Below are 19,379 nucleotides of genomic sequence, written 5' to 3'. Positions count from 1 at the left end.
TTTGTTTCTGGTGCTTGGCTGTATTTAGATAATGAAACCCATCCCCTGGCGCCTGAGCTGAAGGTCAGGCTGACAACACACCTGCCTCTGGCAAGGTGTGTTTCCAGGACATGGCTCTGCCAACGCCACTGGATTCAGCTGACAATAATTGAAGAAATGCTCATGTGCCTTCCCAGGCACTCTCTACATCTCCCCCTTCTTTATTTTTAAATGTAGCTTATAGACATCTAGTTGGAACCTTCAGACTTGAGATTGCAGGAGCTTGCTGCTGACTGAATGAAAGTAGGATAAAATTAGTAGTACACAAAGGAATCCTATTATGTATCAGACGGTGTGTTTTAACATATTCCATGGATTAAATTCTTTTAAGTCATCCAGCAATTCTTTTGCCAATTTTGCAGGAGATATAATTTCATCATGACTATTCTGAATGGCTTACACGTGTTTGTGTAGCCACACTAGGTCTATACTGATATTACTATGATGCCATATTCCCTGTAGGTTCATCTTGATTTTATTCCAGTCCCATAGAGAACTGTTATAGCAGGCTGAAGTCACACAAATACATGTAAAAGCAGCATGGCATTGCAGCTGCTGTCTAATCTTGACACTTTCTAATTGATTACCTAGTACTATTACTACAGCTTCCAAAGCATTTAGCTTTGTTTCTAGCCTTTTGTCTATATCTTCTTGATCATGAAATGTAGTTGAGGTGTTCTGAGCCAATTCATTGACAAATTTTGCATTCTGAATGCTTTGGGTCAATGCCAGAGAAGCAGTTACAGCAGATGCAGTAGCAGTAACTAGGGTAACAATACCAAAAATAATAAGTCCCAAAGCACGCTTTTCCTGGACAGCTGATTGTGCAGTTCCTGCAATGCCTGGAGGCCTGCATCATAATACCATGATCCTGTTATATTGGTAGGAAGCATAATAAAAGAAGGCTGCTTTAAAATTTATGTATCTTCATTCAGATTATGCCTGGAAACACAGCTGGTAAGGTTACAGTGATGGCATTGGACAGCATAATGGGTGTCCAATCTGGTGATGTTCACATTTCTAGTCACCAATACATATGGGGGCTGGACACAGGCTTGTAAGCCATAGCAAGGGCTCGATGAACATGCTCCTTTAATATCAGCTAAGGAAGAGCCTGTAAAATTAAGAAAGTCAAGGGCAGCGGCTAAACACCAAAGATCTTTGTGTAAATTTCCTGTTTTCGTGGTCAGGGCATTACCCACAAACTCTCCTGGTGACATAGGCTCGTGATGGGGATATTTAGCATCAAGCCTGTGAGACCAATCCAATACATACAAGCCAGAGCCAGAAATATTATGTCTCACTGGTACAGGGTTGGCACAATCTTGCCATTGAGGAAATGCTCCCAGCTCAGTAGTGGTGCTATTAAGACAGTAAGGGAGCGGGAGGTGCTTATCAGACAGCCATCAGGTGGCCTTAGGAAACCCCAGTTTAGTAACTGAATATATTATCCCATATCCCAAGGGCCTGCAACGTTAGCAACGTCTGCACCTCCATAGGACGTCTTATTTTCTTGGCCAAGTTGCAAACATCCTGAAGCCCACTTTTCGATAAACAACTAGGGAGCTCCCCACTATAGCCATTATAAGTATAATCACCTTGGGAAGAAGGAGTTATGTGCTTGTCGGAGCTACCCCCGACCACATTGGTGTTGTTAGTAAACACTGGTACTGATTCCCCGGTCCAGGTGGCTGGATTGACCACAGGGGGATGTGGAACTTATGTCCAGTAAGTTTCTGCTGCAGCCATACTTAACCTGGCAGCTGACAAGTGCCAGCATAGCAACAAAAAGGGTGGAGGGGGTTACCTGAACCCCCTGTTCTTTCACCACTTGCCAAGTATCGATGGTCAACTTCTTCAGTTGACCCCATGTGGGGACACTAGCTTCTTGGGTGGCCTTGGTCACCTGTCTTCTGCTTTTCTCCTTCTTCGGGGTTGGTGGCTGAGCTGGCATCATCACGGGAGGTGTGAGCTGTTCTCCCAGGTCCATGGCCGTGACGCACTGCTCGCTCTGGCACCCAGATGGGGTTAGAAGTGCCTTCTGGAAAGATACAAACATGCCCTCTTCCCCACATCATTACTGGATCTGGCCCTCTAAACTGCCCTGTTTGTAAATCCTTCCATCGTGCCATACCGGCAGATGCTATGGCACCAGGAGCTTGATGCCTCTCGGCTGCTGTGTGACCCTCATTGTCACAATTTAAAAAATTTAAAGTGTAAAGGGCATGATTTAACTGATTCTGTGGAGTAGGATAATACCCTTCTCCCCTTTCTGTTTTTGTAACTGAGTCTTCAAGGTTCGATTGGCTCTTACTACAATTGCCTGTCCCTGGGGATTATAGGGAATTCCTGTTTTATGTATTATTTGGTATTGCTTGAAAAACTGCTGAAAGGAGGAGCTAGTATAGGCAGGTCCATTATCTGTTTTTACCTCTAGGGGCCGTCCCATGACTGGAAAAGCCACTAGGCAGTGGTTAATTACATGCTTTGCACTTTCCTCTGTTTGGGGAGTAGCGAAAATGAAGGGTGAACATGTATCTATGGAGACATGGACCCACCGAAATCTGCCAAATTCAGGCACATGAGTAACATCCATTTGCCAGATTTGATTAGGTTTGAGTCCTTGGGGATTTACCCCTAATGCTGGCACAGGGAGTTGGATAACAACTGAGGGCATTGCTTGACAACTTGGCAAGCCTGCTCTTGGGAAATATGGAGTTCCTTGCGCAAGGCAGAGGCATTTTGATGATGTAGGGCATGCGAGGCCTGTGCCATGGACAATGGAGTGACCTCCTCTACTGAGGCAACGAGGCAATCTACTTCCTCATTACCTGTAGCCAAGGGAACTGGAAGGCCAGAATGGGATCTAATATGGCCAATAAAACATGGAAATTGTCATTCTCAAACATTTTGAAGGCTGAAAAATAAATGAAAGAGTTCCTCTGAATTAGTGTGCCCTATAGTAGCTGTTTCAATAACTTTGGCCATACTTACCACATATGCACTATCACTATATAGGTTGCTGGGTTCCAAAGCAACTTAATCTCCAGGTGAGAGACAAGCCTCTGGGACAATATTAAGCCTCTGATATCCTTCCATTATCAGTTCCCCTGAACTTTATTTGACCTAGGGTGGACAGTAAATGACACTAATTGGATTTCTGCTATCAGTCTTTTTTAGTATAACGACATAAGCTTTGGTTAGGGAGGCAAAATGCAAATTATCTACTTTTAAGTGTCCTTGGTTTAGGGAAGATAGCATTTACTAGATGGCCCCAAACCACTTGGCATTTATATTTTTTAGATGGTTGCAAACTGCTGTTACATGTGAGTCACGAAATTAGAAAATTGACTCTGTAGGTCTTTGCATACACTTAATAAAAATTTTCTTAGGATTCCTAAGTATATTGAATAAATTTGTCATTTCTCTCGTAGAGATTTTTAGATAAGGTCTTAACTAATTAATGTCCTCTAATAACCTTTAAAAGTCATTTAAGGTCTTGAGGCAATCCTTTTGTATTTCTACCTTTTGAGGCCTAATACATTGATTTTTAAATACAGTTCCTAAGTATTTGAAGGGCATTTCCCACTGTATTTTATCCTAGAGCAATCTCTAAGCTACATTTAGAGAGTTTCTTTTAAAAACTTTTACTTCCTTTTAAACAGAACAACCAACTTGGTTGCCTTTTCAGAAAAACTAGGAGCTGGCCAATACTGCAATGTATACATCTCAAGTAAAAGTAACTTTCTTTTTCTTTATGGTGTCTCATTAATGGTGAGATTTAATGCCTGAATAATAACTTTTTAGTTTACTTTGTAAATAGTAGCGGAAGAGATTTTAAAATTTCTCCTTTTTAAATTTACTTTTAAACAATATTCTTTTTGCAAATTTTACTGTGGACTTTGTTAGAACCAATTGCTTACATGTATTTAAACATAACACAGTTATTAATTTTTATTTGATAAAGCTTCCCACGTGATTTTGAGTGTATTAGATCGGCCTAAGTTAGTTCAAAAATATTTCTTTTAAGAGGAGAGAATAAATCCTTGAATCATTCCAGGGCCCTTGAAATGTCCCAAAGCTATCTCTTGGTTAAAGCCTTGAAATTTAACTTGGAAAGACTACCAAATATACACAACCCAAAGATTATATTATACACTTTTTATAATTATTTCTAAAAGACATCAATTTAATTCAAACTGGTCTCAACATTAAAAATTTGGTTCAGACCACAGAATTAATCCTTATCCTCTAATTATGCCAGCAAAATACTATTTCCTAGGTTGAAATTCCACCACACACAATACACGTAAGGCCATAATACACTCCAAAGCAGCAATCTCTCCAGAGAAAACACAAGAACAATTCCTCTTAAAGATGAACCTCTACACTCCATGTACTCTGCCACCACAATCATGAAATTTCTCCCAACCTAACCTGAACTCCAAACTTGCAGAAGCTTCAAACTCTAGCCGGCAAGCTAAACACCTAGCATTTCTCAGATTAGGAACATATCCACATCTCTAAGGATATATTTCAAACAAAACACAAGGCACATTCAATTAATAGACTCAATTCTATCATCTAGATTTTTCATATGAGGCGAACTCAGATTGATATTTCATTGCCTTGTCATTTTAAAATACCTAGATATTTAATAATTTTTATTATTTAATTTACCAATGTTCCAAAGTCTTCAAGTTACCAAGGTCTTTGGAAAACTATGTTTACTCATATACAATTACCACTGAAAAAGATTTTCCATATACCTTTCATTTTAGTTATGTATATTTTGCCTTAACACCTTTGAGATTTTAAAATCAATTATTATTATCCAAGGCATTTTCTTTGGCAAATTCTGTAGCAGAGATAACTTACTGACTTTTAGTGGCTTTAATGTTAAAGTATTATTTTATTTTATTTTATTTTCCTTTATAAAAACAGGAGTGCCCTGGGACCTGTGAGGCAACCTTGGAATGCAGTCCATTATTATTCAAGAACTACCCATTATTATGGAAACACTAATCTTGTTACCTAAGTGAAGCCTATATATTTTCCTTATGTCATTTTTTCCCATCCTTTAAAGAAAAACAGTCTTGGGGTTTATTCTATAGCATCCATGAAGAGATATGGGGCTCAGTTTAAGAGCCACCCAAAATCGGGTGGGGTGCACCTTTTCTCTTAATCTAGCCTTTATCCCTTCATGAGTACAGAAATCCCAGACGTATCCCTAAATTGTGAGAAATGTCTCATCTATCCAAATTTCAAATGACGGACTGGGAAATAAAAACATGGCAAAAATGAGACTTTTAATAACACTCTTGGGAGTGGGCGTCCATTTTACAGGATTACCAAAAAACTAGTCAATGGGCTGGGGCTTTTTTTTAGTTACTTCCTTCTGTCTAGGGAATTTTCTTAGAACCTGTGTTATCGACCACATGTACCGCTCATATTCTTTCTCTCCCCATTCCCACATTCTGTTTGCCCTGGGGAAATTTAGTAATGGTCTGGCCATCTACTGTTTCTTTAAAATTAAATTAAAGGAATGCTTGGAATTAGCTGGCCTTTGTTTAAACTTCCTGGGTAGCAAATTTTACAGATTTTACACTTTTCAAATTAATCTTAGAATCTTAAAACTTTAACACAGCACAATAAAATCATAAATCAGAGAAAAGCAAATTAAAGTGACAATACAGACACATAGAAAGAAATTTAACTAGCTAAGAGTTTCTGGTGGCCTGGGAGGGAAAGAAAAAGATTTTTTAAGATAAAGAATTATTGGCAGTTGCTGAGAAATTCCTTTAATCCTTTCTACTTGGTTCAGCCCACTACAAATAGTTAAGCCTCTGGCAAAATGAAATATGAAGTCACTTTCACTTTCAGCCAAGCGCCTGCATCCAGCTGTAAAGGCTGGGCAGCTGCAAGCAAAACCTTTCTTATCATCTGAGTCATCCCACTCACAGTGATACTTGTCCCATTCTGCCTCAAACTCTAGCTCCTGCTCATAATTACGAGGTAAATCTTTATCAGGTGGGCTCTTGACTGTGGTCGCAGGAGCAACAGGCAGAGGTGGAGGCGGCGCTGAGGGGGAAAGTGGTATTTTTAGAGATTTGCACCCCTCCACTGTAGGCTGTAAAGCTGTGGCCACACCCTGCTTAGATATTTTTAAACTCTTCTGCGCTGGATCGAAGCAATCACAAATTAAAGATCATAGTGTGAATGTAGGAATAGGAATCTTCTCTGGACCTTCTGCTATGTATCGGTTGCACAACTGCTTTCCGACCTTTTCCCATGTTTGAAAGTTGACTGTTTCCTCTTCAGGAAACCAAGGGCAAGTTTCATTAACAAAACTTAAGAAATCAAGAATCTGACTACACTTACCAAAACATTCTCTAGTTTTAAGCATAGTTTTAAGCATTTGAGAGTAGAGGTCTCTTTCCTGAAACCTTGAATATCCCATGTTTTACACCCAGTTCTTGCCTTATGCTCCTTACCTTACTTCTTGAGTTCCTTGTGCACGCACTCCCGGAGCATTCTCCTTGCCTGACTTTTGAGAGTTCCCCAGTATTCAGGTCCCTGGATCTGGGCGCCAGATATAAATATTTATCTCTTTTCCACGCTAGAGAGCTGTCTGGTTCCTGAGTAGGGGTGAGGGGGGATTGAAAAAATGAAAGAGATAGACACAAATACAGTAGGGAAAGCTGGGACTGGGTGGGACCACTGTCCTCTGATGGAGAGACAGGGACCCAGAGCCAATACAGCGTGTTTATTTTATACAGCAAAAAGCAGGAAGTTTTACTAAAGCCCAAGACAAATGAGATTATGTGCATTCTTGTGGCTTCTTTTTAATGGTCACTTCTGGGTGGGCCCGGATAATCATGTTTGTTTCTGGTGCTTGGCTGTATTTAGATAATGAAACCCATCCCCTGGCGCCTGAGCTGAAGGTCAGGCTGACAACACACCTGCCTCTGGCAAGGTGTGTTTCCAGGACATAGCTCTGCCAATGCCACTGGATTCAGCTGACAATAATTAAAGAAATGCTCATGTGCCTTCCCAGGCATTCTCTACAGTCTTTTCGTTCTTTTATTTTTCTCTTGGATGCCATGTTCTTTGAAATCTTGTTTAGAGCAAGTGAATGGCCTTTTAGGCTTCCTCCATGTGAATAGGAGCTCACTTTTTGAATAATAAAAATTACATGTCACAGGGATGGCAGGGGAGCTTCATGATTTTAGAGGTGCTCAGATAGGGCATGGCCAAAACAAGGTTGGGAACCACTGGTCTAGCTGCTTCCTCCCAAATGTCGTGATCGAGGGTGCAGGCAGCACTGGCAGTGCGCACACGGACATCAGGGTGTGAGTCTACCAGAACAGGAATTCATCCCCAGCCATAGGCAGCCGGGGGGTGGGGTGTGTGGAGAAGAAATGCCTAAGGAAGATGTCAGCCGTCTTTTCCTTCCCGGCACCCCCTATGCTGCCGGTACTTGGCATTTAATAAATACTTAAGAATGATCAATTACATAACACAGCAGAGAGCCTTTCTTAGATATTTGTTCATCCCTCTTTTGACGACTCCCACCATATTGCTCATAAATCAATCCTTTATTTTAACTTTTTAAAAATTGATTTTAGAGAGGGAGGAAGGGGGAGAGAGAGAGAGAAACATCATTCCTGTGAGTGAGAAACATTGATTGCTTGCCTCCCAGCATGAGCCCTGCAGTCTAAGTAGGTATGTGCCTGGCCTGGGAATCAAACCATGGCTATCTGGTGCAAGGATACTGCTCCAACCAACTGAGTCACCACCGGGGCATTCAGTCTTGAAACAGTATTTCCGTGCAGACCTCGGAGATGTGGCCCTCGCAGATTGCAGGCAGGGGGTGTGAGATGGGCCATGTCACTGACGCAGGATCCCCTCCCCGCCAAGTCATCTCTGATGGTTTAATTAAAAACAAAGTGCGACTGGCTTTTGTCGGGCATGAACTGGTGGAATCAGATGTTCTACCTTATGTGCTGTTCCCGAATGGCCATCGGAATGTCCTACGGCCCTTCTTTTACCAAAGCGGAGGGCGTGACCATCTGCCTCCTTTGTTTTCTAGTGGAAGACAACAGTCTCTCCCAGAAGAAGAAGGTCACAGTGGAGGATCTCTTCAGTGACGAGTTCAAAGTTCACGACCCTGAGGCTAAGTGGATAAGCGGTGAGTTCTGTGTGCAGTGACGATGGAGCACCCCTTCCCCACGCCTGGCCACTTGCTGATGGCCTGGCCTTACTGGCCGCCTCTCGTGGTCTCTGTCTGACCGTAGAAGTGGACCCACTGCGCTCTGGCTATGGCCATCCTGTTACTGTTCTAAGGAAGTGTGTATCTGGTCTGTGGGGCTGCTCCCTCATGGGACACGGGTCCTGCATGTCACCTCCAGGAGCCATCCTTTCTCCCAGGGGGATGTGAGATGTTGCTAAGCAACCAGCCCTGGGAGGCACACAGCCGAGCTTCCTTCCTCACTGTACCCGCCACTGGACTGAGGGCTGAGGAGCTGAATGGTTCCCCCAGAATGTAGCTAGATCCACGGACCAGGGTGCTCCATGCACAGTTGCAGACAGACATTTCCCTCAGCCGGGACATAATCCATTTTTCTTGTTCACAGGGCTTTTAAACTACAAAACAAAATAGATCAGAGGTAAAAGGGGGCATGTTCCTAACAGTGCAGGACTTGATGCATCTCCTCTCACTGGGTCTGGGATGGGGGAGCCATCAGGGAGGGATACCCCACGGCTGGGCCAGCGCCCACTGCCCACATCCCTCCCGTGCTGCTCTCTCTGTGGGTGCTGTTTGCATTTAGTCCCAGCCTCAGCGGGTGCACCTGAAAAGTCATTGTCCGATGAGCCCCGTGAGGAAACAGCCTGATGTTATGGTGGTGGCAGAGGGACCAGGCCTCGTGTGCAGCTGAGGGCATGATTTTCCTCGGATTTTGCGGGGCTGAGGGCCCGTGTCCCCGCCCGGACAGAGGCAGCCTGTAAAGGCTTGGGGCTTGATCCTGACAATGAAAGGTGGTTACTGTCTCTGTAGGGGTGCAAAGTCGGTTATGGGACAAAACAGTGAGCCACCAAGGGCAACCCTGACCCAGAACACACGTAGGAGGAACAGGATGGTCTCCTTCTTCCCAGGAAGACACGCATCAACTCACATGCTGCGTTGCAAAGCTTCATGCTCGAGGAGCACCTGTAGAAGGAGGAGTCCTCCTCTGTCCGAGCACCAGAGGCAGGTGCATGTGGAACTGCAGGTGGCCCCTGTGAATATAGTTAACCCGTCCAGCAGGCAGGCTGGGCTTCTTCGCTGGGCGCAGGCTACGCCTCCATTGCTGGCACCCACACCAACCTGTGTGGATAGAAAGGAGGCAGCCCTGTTTCCTCTGGCCCGGAGCCGGCTCAGCCCTGGACAGACGGCTCAGCCCTGGACAGATGGCTCAGCCCTGGAGAAGCAGGGGAGCCAGGGGCCAGCACAGGCCTCTGCAGACCTGCCTGTGCCCTGCCTCATTCCCTGCACACAGGCTTTGTATTTCACACAGAATGCAATTCAGGCCATTCAGGCCACATCTGCAGCTGCGCCCCCTGATGAAAGGCACGGCCGTGTTAGGTTAGCATGGAGGGCGTCTCCAACCTGCTTGGACCTACAGCTCTGGCTCAGGGGCCTCATCTCTGGCCCTCGTGTTATTCCTAGATTCTGCCTCTTCACCAGTTTCCTTCCTTCCATCCTCTAATCCTTCCTCCCTTCCTTCCTTCACCTCTGTCTTCCTTCCTTCCTTTCTTTCTCTATTCCTTCCATCTTTCCTTCCTTTCTCTTTCTCTTCCTCTCTCTCTTTTCTTCTTACTGGTTCTCCCCACAGGGTCCAGCACAGACTAACATTTCAGTCTTACATGTTCCCAGGGGTCTGTTCTCTGCCTTCTGATTAGTAAACTCCTAGTCCTCCTTAAGTCTGCTCCATCTCCTCCTCTTCTTTGTTATCATTATCATCACTTCATATCATATCATCATCATATCGTCACCATCTTCACATCACCTCCATCATCACCACCATCATACTCTTTATCTTCATCACATCATCACAACCACCAACACCACTACCATCATCTATAATAATAAAAGGGTAATATGCTAATTAGACAGACGTCTTCTGGATGTCATTCTGGGTGTCCTTTCTGACGAAGCCGGGGCCCAAGGGAAGCCAGCCCAGGTCCCGGGTGCCTGCCGGTGGCCGGAGGAGGAAATTCTGGGTCCCGGGTGCCAGAGGGAAGCTGGTGCTGGCAGCTGGGGGAAGAAAGGACTACTCTTGCACGAATTTTCATGCATCAGGCCTCTAGTCATTACATAATCACCTACTGTGGGTTCCCATGTCTTATACTATAGATTAAGTGCTTTACACATATTAAATCATTTAATTCTCATAATTACCATTTTCCAGATGAGGAAACTGAGGCTTAAAGTGTTTAAATAACTGGATCTGTATCACAAAGTTAGCAAGTAGCAAAGTTTTTACTTGAACCTGGGTTTCACTGGGTTTTATAAACTGTGCTACAATGGATAGAATTCAGGTCTCCTGTATCCAGACAATTTCTTTCATAACCTCACCAGCTACATTGTGTATTTAAACAAGACTATAGGTTTTGAATATTTTAGAATTATTTCCATCCCTTAAATTCTTTATTTTAGCATCCCTTATTTCCATACCTGTATTGAACTAAAAAAAATACATGATAAAGAAAAATGGTATAATTTCCCACAAAGAGCCTTCCTTTCTTATAGTGTACATTAACCACTAAGGTAATCAAGGTGTCTGGGGTTTAGATTGAAGTTAATAGTCTAGAACTAATACACGCTGTTAGTCAGGAGGACCTGCATTCACTGGGTTCGAGGAAAACTTCTCCTCACCCATCTATATACTAGAGACTAAATTTTTTAAACCTACCTTTTCTGAAAGTGATTGATACAGCAGCCTTCAAATTCTCTCATACACTGAAGGCCTGCAGACATTCCTCAGGCACATGTGGCTCCACTGGGCAAGCGAACAAGGCATGAAGAGCAATAGAACTGAGGCCATGGAAGGTCCACTCTGAGCTCCCTCTCACGAAGGTAGAGGCCTACACCTGAAACAATGTCAGGCCTCTCCTCTCTCCCCAGCCTCCACTCCTTCTTCCCATCCTCCTGTCCAGCTGACCCAGCCAGGAGAAAGCATCTCAATACTCCACGGTCATATCTGCCTGCCTGCAGGCCAACACCTGCCTGTAGACCTACACCTGCCTGCAGTGCCAACACCTGCCTGCAGACCCACACGTGCCTGCAGGCCCACACCTGCCTACAGTGCTCACACCTGCCTGCAGTGCCCACACCTGCCTGTAGACCCATACATGCCTGCAGTGCCCACACCTGCCTGCAGACCCACACCTGCCTGCAGGCACACACCTGCCTACAGTGCCCACACCTGCCTGCAGACCCACACCTTCCTGCAGTGCCCACACCTGCCTGCAGTGCCCACAGCTGCCTGCAGACCCACACGTGCCTGCAGGCCCACACCTGCCTACAGTGCTCACACCTGCCTGCAGACCCACACCTGCCTGCAGTGCCCACACCTGCCTGCAGACCCACACCTGCCTGCAGACCCACACCTGCCTGCAGTGCCCACACCTGCTGCCCTCTGCCCTCCCTCCCCATGACTTCCGTGGCCCGTCTGTGCTCAGTCAGGGAATCACAGAGAACTCACTTCACTTTCCTGAGGAATAATTGTAGCAAATCTCTCCTTTCTCTAAATGTTTATTTTTTTGTCTTTATTCCCAGCATCTTATTTCTCTCTCTCTCTCTCTCTCTCCTCTCTCTCTCTCTCTCTCTCTCTCTCTCTCTCTCTCTCACACACACACACACACACACACACACCTTACCTGGATTCCACAGCTCCCGGCACTGCCTGGTTTCTCTGTCCCTTGCAGGTGAAGCCGTTGTTTCTTGATGACACCTCCAATTGCTCTCCTCCCCCCCACCACCACTAACCCCATCCCCGGGTGTCTACCAGTGCTCCCTGACCCTCATCTTGGCAAGGTCGGCAGTGACCTCCAGCTTGCTCAGTTTCAAGGTCAGTTCCCAGACCTCATCTGATTCAACCCATCAGCAGCAGTTGTTACAATGGACCATTCCCTCCTGAATAAACTTTCTCACGTGAAGCTCATCACAGTCTCTTGTCTTAGTTCCACTCCCGGCAGCTCCTTCTCGGGCCCTGCTGCTCCCTTGTGCTGCTCCTCTCTCTTCTCCCGACTTTTAATGTGGGTGGGCCCGGGGCTTGGGCTTCTGTTGTCGCCTCTTATATCTGCACCCTCCCTCAGTGTTTTCATCTGGTCCCCATCTGAGGATCAGCTCAGGCCCCCACGTTCTCGGCTATCTCACAGCCATCCCAACCTAACCTCAGCATCTCCAAGTCTGAGCTCTAGACCTGCAACCCCCCAAAACAAAAGCACCTGTCCTCCCTCGGCCTCTCCTCGCTCAGGTGATGGGAAACACATTCTTCTGGCAGAACCGGCCACACACCTGAGTCTTACTTTGCTCTTCCTCCCGTACATCCTGCCGCTCCGTCAACAGCTCTGCCTCCAAAGGACCCCGCGCCTGCCTGCGCCTCAGCCGACACTGGGGCTCCTGACCACAAGGGCCTCTCCGTTCAGTCGCAAGGATACGGGCTGGGGGCCAGCCTGGCAGCAAGGAGGCCAGGAGCCGGACTCTCCACGGCCCTCAGATGGTGGGTCTGGCACCAGGGCCTGGGATCACTTAGTGCCGGGGGGGCGGGGGGGAGGTGTGTTATGTTTCCAACTTAGAATGTCAGCAGTCCCCACACCTCTCACTGTTCTCACTGTACACTCCCCAGGGAGTCATTCACTCCACAACTGGGTTACTATCCATCTGTGTGTTTCTGGGGGGTTTTGTTGCTATTGTTTTTGTTATTTTTTTGTTAATCCTCAACTGAGGATATTTTTTCCATTGATTTTTTTTAGAGAGAGTACAAGGGAGGGAGGGGGGAAGGATCGAGAGGAAGAGTGAGACCATCAATGTGAGAGAGATATCGATTGGTTGCCTCCAAAATGCGACCCCAAGCCGAACCTGCAGCCCTGGTACATGCCCTTGACCGGGAATCGAACTTAAGACCCTTCCATTGGAGGGCTGATGCTCTAACCACTGAGCCACTGGTCAGGGCAAGGTTCTGGTTTTTTACTGTTCTATCACTTTTTCAGGTTTTTTAAAATTTTGTTTGCTTATTTTTTATTTACAGTTGATATTCAATATTATTTTATATTAGTTATAGGTGTACAGCATAGTGATTAGACATTTATATAACTTACAAAGTGGTTACCCCGGAAGTCTAGCACCCACCTGGCACCATCCATAGTTATTATAATACTAGAGGCCCAGTACACGAATTTCGTGCACGGGGGTGTGTGTCCCTCAGCCCAGCCTGCACCCTATCCAATCTGGGACCCCTTGAGGGATGTCCAGGTGCCCATTTAGACCCGATCCCAGTGGGATTGAGCCTAAACAGGCAGTTAGACATCCCTCTCACAATCCAGGACTGCTGGCTCCCAACTGCTTGCCTGTCTGCCTTCCTGATTGCCCCTAACTGTTTCTTACTGCCAGCCTGATCCCCCCTAACCACTCCCCTGCCAGCCTGATCAACGCCTAACTGCTCCCCTGCCGGCCCGATTGCCCCTAACTGCTCTCCCCTGCAGGCCTGATCACCCCAACTACCCTCTCCTGCCGGCCCGATTGCCCCTAACTGCCCTCCTCTGCTGGCCTGGTCGCCCCTAACTGTCCTCCCCTGCAGGCCTGATCGCCCCCAACTGCCCTCCCCTGCCAGCCTGATTGCCCCTAACTGCCCTCCCCTGCCGGCCATCTTGTGGCAGCCATCTTGTGTCCACATGGGGGTGGCCATATTTGACCACATGGGGGCAGCCATCTTGTGTGTTGGAGTGACGGTTAATTTGCATATTACCTCTTTATTATATAGGATGATGACTGTATTTCTTATGCTGGAATTTACCTCCCTGTGACTTGCTGTAACTAGCAATCTGTGCTTCTTAACCTCTTCACCTTTTCACTCAGCCCCTGAGCTCCCTCCCCTCTGGCAGCCATCAATTTGTTCTCTGTGAAATCATCAGTATTTGTCTTGCTCTGTCTGGCTTATTTCATAATACCCTCAAGATCCATCTGTGTTGTCACAAATGGTAACATTTTGGTTTTTTATGATCTAGTAATACTCCATTGTATAGTTGCAATTCTGTATCTCCAGCTCAAATACCTTCTGAGCTATGGACTTGAGTGGTGTGTGCATGTGTGTGTGCATGTGCATGTGTGTGTGTTCATGTGTGTGCATATGTGTGGTATGTGCACACATGTGTGTGGTGTGTTTGTGTGGGGATTGTGTGTATTTGTACACATCTGTGTGGTGGGTGTGTTGTGTGTGGGGGTGTTTGGTGTGTGGTTTTGGGATTGTATGTGCACGTGTGTGTGTGTGTGTGTGTGTGTGTGTGTGTGTGTATGTCAGTCTCACTGACTGACCCACCTGTCCCAGGGTTGTCCATGGACACCTCATCTCTGTGTCTGTACTGAACCCCCTCCCTCAGCTGCTCCCTCAGAACCGGCACTGGCTCCCCTGCTCTGAGAAGCAGGCACGGCCCGGCCCATGGGCCCACCATCCCTACCAGGGGGGGAACCTTGTTCCTGCCCAGGGCCATTTGCATATTTATAACACCAAGGGCCACACAAAGTTATCAGCTTAAAAATTAGCCTGCGAATTTGGTCAAACATTTGATGAGCCCACCCCTAATGCCTGGGCAGGGCCAGACCCGATGATTTTGTGGGTCTTATACAGCCCCGGGCCAGATGTTCCCACCCCTGCCGGGGACTCTTCTACAACCTTTCCCCTTGCGTCCTTTGTGGTCTCCCCAGTTTTCTCTGACGAGCCGGCTTGAACTTCTATGACTGCTTCAAACATCCACCTGTTTCCCTCGGGGTGGTTCTCACACATGATGTTCCTCTGCCCAGAACCTTCCCTCCCGTCCCCTTCCTTCCCTGCAGATCCTCATCCTCAGCCGCCTTCGCACCCTCGCTCCCAGCAGGCCGCTCTACCCCGAATTCCTGGCTCTGCTCCCAGGTGGCCTGGCGGGAGCTTTCGTTATGGGCGTGGGATGGGATTCGCCCTCTGCTGTCTCTTTCCCATTGTGTGTAGCCACGAAGGCAGGACTCCCATCCAGTCATTTCCCGTGCTGCCTGCAGCGCCTGGCAGGGCCTCTGGTAGCTCCTTGAACAACCTCATTTTAAAGACAAGACCTCCGAATGGTTGGAAATCTTTTCTGAGGGAGTGATTTTAAGCAGAGACCTAACTCTGAGAACCGAGCCGATGAGCTCTCTGAGGGAAAAGCATCCCAGGCAGCATGGAACAGCCATTGCCAAGGCCTTGGTGCGGAAGCCTGGTGGGCATGTCCACGGACAAGCCCAGCTCCCGCAGGTCCCAGGAGATGGGTCAGCAAATGAGAATGGGCAGAGGAAGGAAACGGAGGCGTGGCGTTCACCTGTGGAACTGAAGGTCTCAGAGCTAGTTGGCCGGGGGAGAGCTGAGGCTTGGGTGCGGGGCCCGAGTTTTCATTGTCTGTTTGACAGCAAGGGTGGAACACAACTTTAAAAGAAAATGAAAATCACCTGTGATTCCACCAGCCAGAAATGACCACAATGAAATGTTTGCACTTAGCCTTTCAGATCATGTGATCCGCAGGGTGATACTAAGTGTGAAATGTGGAAAGCTTTATAACACAGATCCTAACACATGCACTGGGCATCAGTAAGATTCCTGTTATCATCTCAATACCCCCTCAGGACGTCATGACATAAATGTGCCTCACTTTGTCAGTCTTAGATTCGGAGGGTGCAGGCAGTGAATGGAAGCAAAGGTATGAAAGCCATCGCACCTGGGGAGCGGACCTGACGGGCCGGCCCAGCAGCCTGCAGCCTGAGAGAGGCCAGGAGAGGATGGCTGGGAGATTGTAAGGCTGGTCCACCAACCAGTGAGTCCACCCTCAGGGCATCGGTTCTGTGAACAGGTGATGAGTCAGAGGAAAAGCTGATGAAAGATGACTGTGTGTCCTTTAAGTCTTGAGAACTGGGCGTGAACTAGGTGAGAGGTCAGAGCCACTGGAGAAGTGTGGAAACGGAGCCTTTCTGGGGAGCTGCTGGGTGTCTCTCTGGGGGGAAAAGAGAGTGAGGACCCTGGAGAACCCCAGTGATGATCTGTCCAAAAAGGCAGGGGAGGAAATGACTTCAAAGAGCCCAGTGGGCGTGGCTCAGTGGTTGAGCATCGTCCCATGAGCCAGGAGGTCACGGTTCGATTCCTGGTCAGGGCACATGCCCGGGTTGCAGGCTCAATCCCCAGTGTGGGGCATACAGGAGGCAGCCAATTAATGTTTCCCTGTCATCATTGATGTTTCTCTCTTCCTATTCTTTCCTCTCTTTGGAATCAATAAAAACATATTTTAAAAAAGAAGTCATCAAAGACAACTGTCTCTTGGAGGCATACCCTCCACTCCACCCCACAGCCCAGGCCGTGTTTTCTGCAAGTCATTGGCACGTGCTAACTCAGATCCGGTTTTGGAATTGTCCTCCTCCTGACCCTGTTTCAGAGGACAATGGGAAAGGGTTAATTCCGGAAGATGGACTCAGACTTGTATGCAACGGCGCTCTGCGTTGCCCTCTTCCCCCATGTAGACAGGGAACAGGCTGCTCCATGTCCATGGAGTCGGTCACTCTTCACCGGGGTCTGATGCCACAGCGCCTGGTGGCAGCCACGGGAGGCACCTCTTACCAAGGCAGCTGGGCCGACCCCTGGAAATGGCTGACGGCCCTGTGCACTGGGCTCTGAGCCAGCCACGGCCAGCTGCATCTCCCGGGGCCTAATGTTCCCTCCCGTGACACTAAGCCGCGGCCAGCTGTGCCTCCCGGGGCCTGCTGTCCCCTCCCGTGTCACTAAGCCGAGGCCAGCTGCACCTTGCAGGGCATGCTGTCCCCTCCCGTGTCACTGGGGCACAGACAGGGCCTGATTCGCTTGTCTGCTACCTGCGGACGGGGCTGGGCTCAGCTCTCTCCTCCTCCCGGGCATGCTCAGCGAGTCTGCCATGGAATCTCCCAGGTCTGTGTTTGTTTACGCTCATTCCCATTAATCCAGCCACAGCCACGTGTGAGCAGAGAGCCCTCCGTGCCTCTTGCATGAAACACCAAGAGCTGTAAAACCGGAGAAAATTGCTGCCTTTGAATGTAGGAAAATAGCCACTGGTTGGTCCCGGGAAAGCGGAAGATAAGATTGGAGATGGCAGCAGCTTGATTTCAGATTTGCTCTGTCATCTTCCCTTTTGATATTCTGCAAAGCCAAACGGATTTTCCTATAAAGCTCTCGGGGTGAGACGAGGGGAAATCTGAGTGTAAAATGGTTGGGTATTTCTGCTGCTGTTTCAAGGCCACATTTTTCAATCAGAACCATTAAGTGTTAGAATCAGAGAGAGTGAGACAGCTCCCCAGGGGTCATTATGCAGCCGGTAGCCACTGGCCACAGTTACCTGCAGGGAAAGGCCCGGAAGGACAGTTTCAAAGGGGAAGCACGGTCTTCAGCGGCTCAGGGAGTCGATGGAGGCAATAATGGCCATTATTTGAAGTTGTGCGTCACAGGCGCACAGAGGACACCACAGGCCTGCAGAGCCAGGCAGGGGCGGGCGGGGCTGGGAGGAATGAGGGCCCATCTGGTTAAACCACCATTTCCCCCCTTTTGCTTTTCAGCACCCTCCTTTCCGCAGGAGAAGGGGAGCCCAATGCTGGCCTTAGGAGCCCTCCGGTTATGTTAATGCTGTGAAACCACACCCCACACCCAGGTCCCCAGGGCCACGCCCAGGTCCCCACGGCCACACCCAGGTCCCCAGGGCAGCACCAGGCAGACTGTCGGCAGCCACCGTGACCTTGTCCCATCTCTGCTCTCTGTCCTGTATCTGCCCCGCCCACATCCTTCAGTTTCCTGTGGGAGTCCCTGCAGGGCCGCGGGGAAGGCAGCACCTCTGTGCCGGGCGGTGACAGCAACAACCGGCACAGCAACAGGAGTGGTTACAGCAGCAACATAACTGCCCAGTCACTGCTTTTTAAGCTGCATGAGAACCCAGGGAGGTTGAAATGAGGAAGCCTCGCAAGGGCCCGGGAAGGCTGTAGAAATTCCGGGGGCGGGGCTCCTGTGCTGGTCTCCTCCGTCCCCCACCCCCCTCTGCAGCACAGCCTTCTCCCAGCATGCCCAGCTGTCCACGTGCTTTCTGTCTCTGTTCTCTTTTTCTGGAAATGCTGTCGTTCCCGCATTTCTCTACTTCAGCAACTCGGCGCGTCCTGCATGGTTGACCCCAAACCGCTTCTCTGGGCACCCTGAGCAGAAGCTGGTGCTCCCTCCCCAGGTTGCCAGGCCTCTGCACAACTCGCAGCCGCAGCAGCTGGAGCCGCAGCTGAGAGCCCAGCCTCAGGGCGCCTCTGCAGGCAGAGAGGAGGCAGACATCTTTCCCTGACACCAGGCAGCCAGTCCTCCGCCAGAGGGGCTCATCCTAACTGGCTGGGGGATGGGACGTGGGAATTGTCTGATCCCGGCTCTGCAGCTCAGCTGGGCCAGCGCTCTCCCAGCAAAGGGGGGACGTTCTGAGGCTGCATCGCTGCATCGTTGGCCAGCGGCCCCTCCCCTGGGAAATCCGATGTCTGAGTTTGTGCCCCGAGTGAACAGGCCATGAACGAAATCCTGTTTCTACCTGTTTGTGGGCATTTGAAGGGGACAGGCCTATTTCCCCTCCTGAGCCCAGGGAAATAAACGTGTGCGCACGCGTGTGCGCGTACATCTATTATGGAGAAAGGACTCTTGGGTGAGATCCATGTTATGCTCCCTCCTCAGGAAGGCTGACATTTTCCAGGGTGTCTGGGGTTATTTCCACCCCCAGGCTTTTCAGGGCTTTTCCTGAGGATCTCCCACAACACTCAGCCCCTCCAATGTCCGTCCCCCTCTCCCCCATGGGGCAGAGAGCATGCCCCTTGCCCCTGTGGTCTTTCATCCAGGCTCCATCAGCCTGGGGCACATGGTGCCGGACAGCACTGCCCGGGACCCGGGAGCAGGGTCGCCCACAGCCCACGCACAGGCCTCACAGCCTCACTTTATCTGCCACTGGGTTGGAGAGCCTGGGACGCTCCATGTCCCGACGCACTGCGCTGTGCAGGCCGAGGCTGTGATGCCCGCGCAGACTCTTCCTAGGACGGCCTTTGA

General features: G+C 48.6%; 1 protein-coding gene across 7 annotated transcripts in view; it reads left to right on the top strand.

Moving 5' to 3' along the window:
- DPP6 (dipeptidyl peptidase like 6) overlaps positions 1-19,379 on the top strand; it is a 684,077-nt gene that overhangs the window by 441,264 nt on the left and 223,434 nt on the right. For all 7 annotated transcript variants that reach the window (XM_080664796.1, XM_080664799.1, XM_080664800.1 and 4 more), the window contains exon 3: positions 8,132-8,230. In XM_080664796.1, the coding sequence (XP_080520922.1) occupies positions 8,132-8,230 (99 nt within the window). The remainder of the gene's footprint in view (positions 1-8,131; positions 8,231-19,379) is intronic.

Source organism: Plecotus auritus (assembly GCF_963455305.1).
Source record: "Plecotus auritus genome assembly, chromosome: 4".
NCBI lineage: Eukaryota > Metazoa > Chordata > Mammalia > Chiroptera > Vespertilionidae > Plecotus > Plecotus auritus.
Note: the sequence above shows the minus strand (reverse complement) of the source record. Positions and strands in the feature narration are given on the sequence as shown.